Source organism: Nelumbo lutea, chromosome 8 (assembly GCF_056320005.1).
Source record: "Nelumbo lutea isolate HS-2025 chromosome 8, American lotus-T2T, whole genome shotgun sequence".
NCBI lineage: Eukaryota > Viridiplantae > Streptophyta > Magnoliopsida > Proteales > Nelumbonaceae > Nelumbo > Nelumbo lutea.
Window position 1 is genome coordinate 1,294,324 of NC_142691.1, and position 11,015 is coordinate 1,305,338.

Here is an 11,015-nt window from a genome sequence, read left to right on the forward strand (position 1 = left end):
GGATTTGTTAAGCAAAAGTTAAACAATAGAAATACATAAGAGTATATAATTGTTTTCAATTTTAATTTTTAATAACCAATCCCAACAAACTCGACTCGAATTGATCAATTTTCTAATATTTCCATTTGGCATTAGTCTAGCAATTTTCCAACTCGACTAAGTTAGGTCAATTTTGATTTGGCCATTTATAAACCAACTAAAACTAAGTCGACCCAATTATATATATAATTAAATATAACTTTTTAATACGGGAAAGTGGAAAATTTCTCATATTTCTTAGTCTAAAATATTTTGTATCATAAATTTATTTCTTAATAATACCATTGTGATTTATTAAATTTAAATTTAACTTTTAAGTTTAAATATTTTGAACAAACAAACCAAATCGAAAATAGACCCAAACTGATACAACCTGAGTTGGCGGTTTTTCATTAATGGTCAATCAGTTTTGGGTGGCAAACTCCTGACCTAAACAGGTCAATTTGGTTGGCGAAATAGCCTACAACCGAACTATACCAATCCTTGAACACTCCTAATTTCACCTAAATTAATGATCTAATCTCAAATAAATAAGAATAGTTTAATCTTCAATCATTACTAAAAATTTATAGCAAAAATACACAATTATTGAAAATAAATTTATAATGAAAATACAATTGATATCTAATAAAATGATAATAATTACAAAAATATTGTAAATACTAAAAATATATTAAATTAGTTAATAAATAGTGTACTCAATAGTTTATTTTCTAATTAATATTATTTAATAAATTATAAAATACATAATTACTAAAAATAAGTTATAAAAAATACAATAAATATGATAAATTAAATTTCAAAGGTTAAATAATAGATATTTAATCTCCAATAATTATTGACAATTTACTGGTAAATAACAAAACAAAAATAGATTTATAAGTAATTATTGAAATTATATTTATTAAAATACAATAAATAATTACTGAAAAGAAAAGTCTTTTTTTTTATGTTTAAATATAAATATATAATGAATATACACTATTATTGTAAAATTTGCTACTAATAAATATTATTTTTTTGAAAGTTATTTTCTATAGTTATTAATTTATATAAGTGAATTTAATTATTTACTATATTATTTAGTTATTTAAATAATATTGTTACTTAAAATTTTAAAATATTAATTATATATTGAATTTAAAATATTAAGTATATATTAAATTATTATTAATATGAACATTATGAAATCTATTATAATTATTTTTCTAATTTTAAGAATTTTTTATTCATTAAATAATTTCGTTATTTTAGCTATTTAAGTCATGTTAAATATTTCGTTATTTAAATACTTAAATAATATTTAAAATTTTTGAAATTTTATTTATTTTAATGGTATTACGTAATATTAAATAGTTTGTTATAAAATTATTTAGCTATTTTTAATGTTTTTTATTTAAGGTATTTAGTTATTGAAATATTTAAATAATGTTTTATTTTTTAATGTTAATTTTTTATTATTTGAATAACATTTAAATTGAATAATTGGTAAAATTATAATTTATATTGTTACTACATAATTTCATGATGAATTTTGTAAAAATATAGAATTATTACTAATATGAATATTATGAAATCTTTTATAAATAATTTTTTTATTTGAATAAATATTTTAAAGTTAGTATATAATTTTATTATAATATTTAAATAATTCTAAAATTTTTTAATTGAAACTTTCTTTAGATAGATGTAGATAAAAAGTGGTGGAGAGGATAAATAGGAATTAGAGATAGTTTTGGAGGGACTCTCTCTACTAAATTGGGGATAATTTACGAGAAAAATAGGAGTTAGAGATAATTTAGGAGATAAATAGGACTTAGAGACAATTTAGGAGAAAGTGGTGCCACTTGGCTCAACGTCATAAAAGCAAATCCCTATTTCTTTATGGTTGTTAGAAATAGTTAAGCCTATTTTATTTCCTTATTGGTTTAATGGGTAATTATGTGGGATTAATAAATAAAAAAATCAAAAAAGAGGAAATTAGGAAGGGGGTTTCGAGGAAGGAAAGGTATGGCGATGTGGACTGTCTTTTATATATATAATTTCATTATAATATTTAAATGATTCTGAATTTTTTTAATTTAAACTTTATTTAAATAGATGTAGATAAAAAGTGGTGGAGAGGATAAATAGGATTTAGAGATAGTTTATGAGGGACTCTCTCTACTAAATTAGAGATAATTTATGAGAAAAATAGAAGTTAGAGATAATTTAGGAGTAAATAGGAGTTAGAGACAATTTAGGAGAAAGTGGTGTCACTTGGCTAAACATTATATATATATATATATATATATATATATATATATATATATATATATATATATATATATGCAGGCCCCTGTGTGATGCATGGAGTTGGACTCAAAGCTTATTGTTTTATGGAGCTATACAACCCCGGGAGGTAGGGGTACCAATTTTCTCCATCCCCACCAAGTACCCAGCCTCCCTAATCAGGTAGAGATGGGATGGAGATTTCTGTAGCAGGGATAAGGTGGGGATGGAATTAATAGGAATACTTGACTGGGGACGGGGAGTGAAGTCCACACCCTTCCCCAACCCCGATTATATATTAAACATATGTGTATATATATTATATTAAATATATAATATCATTTATGTTATTTATAATATTATATATTTATATATATCAAAATATATTTGAAATATTATTTACATTTTAATGTTTCCTTTATTTTAAATAAATACCTTTCTAAAAACAAACCTTTAATTAAAAAAATCAGGGATTCATGTCCCCAATGGGGAAGCCCTCTCTATTGAGGATCGGGGATGCATGCTATTTACATTAATTAATTTACAACTCGAGGTCGGGATGGGGAGTATGGTCCCTGCCCAAAACCTGACCATTGCCATTCCTACCCTAAGGGTCATCACCTAAACCTATAACACCCCCCAAACACATAAATATAGTTTCATTAATTATGGTAATTATAAATGTAGTATCCAATACTTATGAAAATTATTAAATTTTTCCAATTATTTATTTGAAAATTGGAAATTTTATAATTTAAGTTTCACTAAATAAAAAAAAATCACTAATTATTGCTCAAAAATTATAGTAAATATCAAAATTACTGAAAATGTAAAAATAAATTTATATTTATTGAAATTAATTTTCCACTATAAATTATTGTTTGATAATATCATTAAATATTAATAAATTGACCAAAATTACTAAAAATATGAATAGCTACTTATTGCTAAAAATTACTAACTTTTAATTATTAAATTTGTATTTATTAATATATTAATTAATTGTTAACTTTTTAGTAATTATTGATTTCAACAATTAATTTTCAAAAAAACCTGAAATTAAACTACCAAAATCCGTAATTTTCAGCAAGTAACTCTTAGTAATTAAAATTTTTAATTTACCAAAATTACAAAAAAAATTATAGTTTAGGTGTTGATATTTACTAAATAATATTCAATAATATCAGTAATTATTGAAACTATAAAAAATATTTCACAATTTAATTTAACTATCCAAATTAGTTTACCCATGTTTTTGGTTTTTAGATGGTTTATAATACACATTAAGAGGTGTTGTATGAGGAATTTAATATGGGAGAAATTGTTTAGGAGAAATTTTAGGAGGGGGTTGGCTATGTGATTGAGAACATGAGAGAGAGATAGACCTAGCAAAAAGTTGGCCCAACCCAACCCGAAAAAACAGGGTTAGGGTCTCATATTCAGCTACTCGAATGTGAAAATGACCCGACCAGAAAAAACTGGGTTGGCTTGGGTTGGGTCATGGGTCAACCCGCTGACCAGATTATCAAGTCTAATTGGGATTATTTATGCATTGTTAGAAGTTTCCACTCTTAAAATTTTTTTTTTCTATTTAGCATTTACTTTTTATTGTTTACTTTTTAAATTGTTAATGTTCAAGTTTTTTATTTTATATTTAGAATTTTAAGGTTAATTCTTTTAATTTTGACCTTTTCATGTAATTTTTCTTTATTTTTTTTAAATTCAATTATTTTTTGGGATGACCCAAATTGACCCATGGGTCAAACCTAACCCGAACATTTAGGGTTAGGGTCTAGCATTTGACAACCTGTCTCGAAATCAACCCAAAGTACCTTGACCCAACCCGAACCTGATCCACCCAACCCAATTGCCAGGTCTAGAGAGAGATTTGGAGTGGCACTCTAGTGTAGAAGAGAGGGTTGACACGTGGCTACATGAAAATGTTAGAAGGGGTAAGGGAGAAAGGAGAGAGGTTTAAGGAGAGAAGAGAGAATGGGGGAATGGGAGAAAAAGAGGGCTGCTGATGTGGGACCCAATCGCTTTATAATATAGCATAGATAGATAGATAGATATCTCTGTGATCATCCAAAGGGACCTGTTTTAACCATGAGACTGGGTCCCACCCACCATGTATAAGATGTGTGATATAAGATTATATTTGTAGAGGGTTGGAATGTATTTTGTTGGCAGGTGATTGGGACTCTCCTATAATTGGCTTGGATGATGATAATTAGATTTACTTTGGAAATAAATACATCTGACTCCCACCCTTCACAATACACGTGTATGTATGGCTTCATTGGTTTATGGATAAATAATCATTTATATAGGAAGATTATTCCTTTTTAAGGGAATAATTGATCATACGAATGGGCCAATAATGGGTCAAGTTATGGGCTAAAGTCTCACAAATTTAACATTCCATCCATTGAAGGACATATTTTGATAACAAAGATAAACAGTAGAAAAGAAAAGGCCATGCATCCACGCTTAAAATCATTTTGTTAAGAGGTATTACACTCACAAGATTAAGCTACGTCTAGTTCTATATTGATCTCTCCAACTACAAATCAAAATGAAAAAAGAAAATAAAATACAAAAAAGGAGATTCCCCTCGCTCTCCATTATTGGTTTTCACTTTTCTTTTAGCTTTCCGAGAGAGAAAACAATATACATCAAAGAGAAATTGCACCTTCCTGTTTTGTGTAAACTTGTTTTCCAATTTGTTATTTTTGTGGGGGCAAAACCAAGGAAAGACAATTTCTTTCAATTTAAATTCTTCTTTACATCCAAACACAACATTACAGTTTTTCTTCATTTATTTGTTTGAATGATGCAAAACAAAGTTTTTACCAGTGTGGGATGAGATATTTTCTTCCTCTTTTTGTATGTAGAATAAAGAAATAGAGCTCAAGGAAAAATGGAAATTCCTCTCTCCTTTAATTTATCTCAGTTTGGAAGGAGTATACATACAAATATATACAATTATACATACAAAATATAAAATGTAAGATTTTGTACCCCATAAATTTGTATTTGTACTCCTTAAAATATTCTATCGTTCATATATCTCTTATCTAAAATAGCTTAAAAAATTCATGTCATCTCATTAAGCACTCCTTGATTTCTTGCCAACTCAAAGATTTAAATAAACAAAATAAAAATCAAGATAAATGGATCAAAAAACGAGCTTTTCCCCTTTTATATAATCAATAAAACGACAAAGAGCAGAAACGCAGATTCGAGTTGGAGGCCCATCATTCTATCACGGGTAGATAAAACACATACCTCCTTCCATTGGGTATGAATCTGCAACCACCAACACTTCCAACACTGTCCCAACAGGCCATGCAGCCCCATATTGGAAATATTTCTTGGGATTCATGGTAAGATATTTAATGTGTGGCTGCAATGGCATTGGCAGCTTGGGATGTTGTTGGATCATGTGTCGATAGCTGATCTGACCGTGACCGCCCTGCCATTAGTCATATTGTTTTCTCCGTGAACCACGAAATAGAAACATACAAATCAGTAAGCCTCATCCTCACATATAGTGGAGATTGGAGAATAGCCTAGCATTTCCATCAGGTAGCCAAAATAGAACTAAGCATCAATTTGGTTTCGATTTTGCGGCATTTACAACTCCTGATTATTGGGCTCGGATCTGCTACCTACGAGATACTTTCACATCTCTACCCACGACAAGATCTCTCTTGTTATTCATGGGAGATGTTCTCAATACACGGTGGTAGTGCTCTGTGGTGATGTTCCCTATGTATTATTACATTCAAAGCATGGTTAATTCAACTTTTCTGTTTTCATGGGCCGAGTCATCCCTGCAAAAAATGTGTTCTATTATTCTGGTTTTTGAAAGCAATAAAACAAAATTTATTTAAGTTCAGTTTAGAAGGAGTACAAATACAAATATATAGAGTGCAAATAGGCTCCATTTGGAAGGTGTACAAATACAAATATGTAGAGCGCAAAATCTTATATTTTATATTATTTTATATTTATATTTATATTTGTACTCATTTCAAACTGAATACGAGAATACAGAATACAGAATACGAAAATTTTGAAATGACCAAGAGCATCATCATATCAAATTTTTCGTTTTGAAAACAGAAGAGAGAAAAGCTCAAAATTAGATCCTTTTGTAGGAGTCAAGGGCTGTGTTTCCATAAGGTTGCTCTATCAACACGTTGAAGTTCACTAAAAAGATTTTTTTTTTTTTGTTAATGATGCATTATCAAAAATAAGAAAAACAAAAACATAGTGTTCATGTGTCAATGCCAAAATTTGAATAGACCCTGTCCAAAGAAAGCATTGTAAAACCGAGCCCAATCATAAACAGGTATTCTCGAGCATGATTCATCCAAACTGTTGAATTTTACGATTTTTTTCTTTTCCTTTTTATCAGAAAAAAAAATCAAAAACACATGAATTCAGATGTCTTTTTCAGATATTATAGCATTTAGATTTTCAAAAAACCCAACTGCATCCAGAGAAAAGAAAAGCAAAAAAGAAAGAGGGAGAGAAAATTATGGCCATTGAGAGTGTAGAACCACACAGATATTTTTTTTGTTCTCTTGAAATTCGGAGGATTTTTTATAAGTAATCAGATATCAAATTCGATCTTACCAAACACCACCAAAATCCAGATGCTTAATTGTAGGTATAAGGAAGCATTAATTTGGTAGATGTAGGCGTAGTCTGCTGCAAAGGAGTAAAGTATAATTTTGATTGGTGTTGCCAGGATCAATAATTTAGGACATATAAAAAGCCATTATTTCTTGCAAGCGAAGAGCAAAATTGCAGAGATGAAGACTGAGAAAAACGTTTCAGATTCTGAATCGGAACCACACTGGTAGTGGTGATTATTTTCATCCCATCCTTATAATATTGGTATTGGGCCTAGGTTTTGTGTTCAGGCCCGTTTACATTTGATAGTTCGAATACTAACTTCAACACCACCCCAAAGTTGAGGGAAAGTAGAATTTTCCCTTTAATTAACACGAAACCGGATCTGGATTCTGGTACGAACTCTCGGTAAGTACCAAGTACACTGATACTCAAGTCTGAATAAGTTCCTCGTCCCTGTTAAACACGTGTTCACAAGATAACGACGTTTGAACCTCCAAAAGTTGTCAAATTTAGCCACATCAGACCATGGGCGACTCGCTGTACTTGACCCAATAGGAAAAGGGGTTTTCCTATTAGCAGAATTGTTTGGTCACGTGTTGGATTACGTGGCCCACATTAGCAGAATAGCAGAATAGCAGTATAGCAGCAGTAACCCGAACTCTGTTGCCACGTGAAAGATTCGTTGGTCGTGTACAGTACACTCCTACTCACACTGAAGACTGAACTCTGAACGACCCGACTATAAGCCCGAAATAATCCAACAAATCAACCAGTAGAAGTAGAATGGCAGTTCTGTAATTGCGTTCAGGATTTGGCACAAATGTATCTATTGCTTATCCTCTACGCACTTGCGTGGTACGTTGGGACTGGCCAGTGGCCACTGGGTTGATATATATAATAATAATACAAGTGACGACCAACCCTAGCTATGCAGTAATCAGTGTGAGTATGCTCTTCAGTCTTCACTTCACTCCGGTCCCCCTGCTTCAAACTTGAAACTTGAAAGAGTTGGAGACGTCTCCTCTCCTCTTTTCGAATCAGCACTCAGCAGTCGCCTATCTCCACTCGATCGTTCAGTTAGTTTTTCTTTCTCCTCTAAAAACCAGTAGCCAGTAGCAATGGTGTTTCCATTCTTCTCTTTCCTTACATTCCTGGTTTTCTTCCTCTGTTTCTCCTCCGCGACATTTTACGGGGCTGCAACGACAAAATCCGGTGCTAAACAAGATCTCGTCCGTTCATCATGCATCCATGCCAGTTACCCAAACCTCTGCCTTCGAACTCTCTCCTCCTACGCTGGCTCCGCTAACACCCCCAATGATCTCGCCCAAGCCGCCGTAACCATCAGCCTCGGTCGTGCTCGAAGCGTTTCCTTGTATCTCGCCCGACTCCAAAAGCTTCACAATGGGAGCAAAAGGCAGCAAGGTGCAGTGAGTGACTGCGTCGAGCAGTTATCCGACTCGGTTGACGAGTTGCAGCAAACGCTTTCAGAGCTTCGGCACCTTCGCCGCGGAACATTCCGGGAGCAGATGAGTAACGCCCAGACGTGGGTCAGCGCTGCTTTGACAAATGAGGACACGTGTCTTGATGGATTTCAGAACGTTGATGGGAAGGTGAAATCCGATGTGAAGCAGAAGATCAACAATGTAGCCAGGATTACGAGCAATGCACTCTATTTTATTAATCTTCTCGACGAGACCCCTGCGAGGGCTGTCGTTGATCCTTGAAAATGGATGGGTTTGATTTCAATTCTATGTATGATATATAGGCAGATATATATATATATATATATATATATATATATATATATATAGTATGCAATTGTACGTGTACGGAGACGGAGTTGTTACAAGTTTTTCCGGTATCATAATCGGCGTACCCCCTGAAGGCCTGAACTAATAAAAAAAGGGATGTATGGAATCTGAATGTATTGTTTTGATTTTTGATTTATGGTTTTTATGAATGAATGATCAAGTGTAGCAAAATGTACCATTATGTTTTGTCTTGGCATCGATCATTCCAAAGAATTGATGTTGCAGTTGCAGGCCCCGAGTCCCTGACCCTCGCACCGACATTCATTCAATCGCAAATTCGCAATGCAATGTAAGACTTAAGAATGGTGGGGCCCTACAAGCCACATGTGGTGTGGTGTCGTGTCCCACTCTCGAGTTCGTTTTATGCTGGGGGTTATTTTAACTACAAAACATGCTTAAAAGTTCAAAATACAAAATGCATCAGCCCTGCCGACAGTCTTTGATAGGAGATTTTGGAAGCTTGTCGATTCTGATTCAGAAGATGTTTGTCCCCCGTGTTTTTGTTTTCTTTTTTTTCTTTTTTTTTATTGTATTGCATGTTCACAGTTAGCCACATCATAGTGGAAAAATGTATGCTTGGTGTTCATTTTGTACAAAAATGAAATTTGATCCTGCATAGATGCATCGGGAACATCAGTTTGACGTTGGGGTATGTGATTGAGCGGGTTGGCCAATTAGCTGTATTGGATTTGGGCTATTAAATGACCCATTTTAAAATGAGTTAGAATTTGCAACGACTCGGAATTGAAATCGCTTTGGCCACTGGTTTTTAGGTTAGTGGTTTGATCATTCGGTTTGAATGGATGATTTGTTTTAATTTAAAAAAAAATTAAAATACAAAATAATGATCAAAACCATATCCAGGTTGTACGTACACCAGTTTGACCACCTGGGTCAGCAAACTGACTTATGGCCAAAGAACATTTTAAGGGTAAAATGGTTGTCTAGATAGCTCCCAAGCCGAACAGTCCAACTGTCTGGATCAATGATGGTTCAAAAACACTGGAATTTTGTGAATCTTGTCCCGACCTAGACTGGATATGAAGCATATGGTTTGGCTGTAAAACATGTTTGAATCTGAATGTCTTTATTAGACCTAATATCTTATATATTAGATTAGCTGCTGGTATGCTATTATGGCTTCAAGTACTAGATTGTAACTGCTTATAAATCTCAATATTTCGTATTATAAGTCTTCACTCCATTATGACGATGATGGTGATGCTAAATTTTTATATGAAATATGGAATTAGTAAATTTAAAAATGTGTCAGATTTATAACCAAACCCAACTCAATTAACGCACTCTGGATTATATATGGTTGAGATCTGATTTCTGCCAACTGCCATGTTAAGCTGGATCAGATATGGATCTTGCCTATTGGATCCAGATCCAAGTGGGAATGTCAGCTAGGTGAGCTTGAGTGAAGCTTGAAGGCCAACCCCTCGCCAACCACCCAAACCCAATCCATTTGCTACCTACTTGTCAAGCATGTATGTAGGTTGCAACCCAATTTAACCGATCCAATCTGATGCAATCGCTTTTTTAATCACCCCCCACCCCAAAAAAAAAATAATAATAATAATAATTAAAAAATAAAAAAACCAATCTAACACAAGGAAAGTATCGATACAGGGTGATACGCCGGTAGGGCATATCAGCCTGTATCGGTACTCTATTTTTTTTTCGAATCTCATTCAAAGGATCCGGTTTAAAGCTGGTCTATGCCCTGAACCACTTGCCGACCCAAAACACCGCCTGTAGGGGCATATCGGGAAGGCTCTAATACGATACGTATCAATACTTTGAACCTTGGGCATGAACATGATCTTTCATGCCACCTGGCTATCCTGATGTGCCCTGTGATCATGCCCTGTGGCAACATCAGCAGGTAACAGGTATAACGGACGATCATCCTTGAATTGGTCATTGATCATGTATGCTTTGCTTTTGTTTTATTTATCGTCAAAAGCACTCGAACGCATTTTCCAACATCCCCACAAATCCATTCATGAAACTTCAACTGTTAATCCCCTTTTGGTTTGTACAATTTTGCAATCCGAGCCTAATCCGACCAAACCCATGTCTGGAATCGAAAAAATAGATCGGTCGGCCTATATGTAATATGCCCAGCCTAACCCCCTCTCAACTTGACAACTTGTATGCTTGCACTTAATTATAATGCTAACCCGAACTTACAGTGTCCACCATCCAATCACCCACGCAACGCACTAATCTTTGCTTATG

General features: G+C 33.0%; 1 protein-coding gene across 1 annotated transcript; it reads left to right on the forward strand.

The window, feature by feature from the left end:
* The first annotated feature begins 7,864 nt into the window (after window positions 1-7,864).
* Window positions 7,865-8,821, forward strand: LOC148842097 (pectinesterase inhibitor 3-like). The gene has a single exon (XM_088959665.1). The coding sequence runs from the start codon at window positions 8,076-8,078 to the stop codon at window positions 8,679-8,681; it is 606 nt and encodes a 201-aa protein (XP_088815791.1). The 5' UTR covers window positions 7,865-8,075; the 3' UTR covers window positions 8,682-8,821.
* Window positions 8,822-11,015: the final 2,194 nt, after the last annotated feature.

Bases quoted from the DNA above. Each gene is read 5' to 3' on its own strand.
- LOC148842097 (XM_088959665.1), top strand. From the start codon at position 8,076: ATGGTGTTTCCATTCTTCTCTTTCCTTACATTCCTGGTTTTCTTCCTC.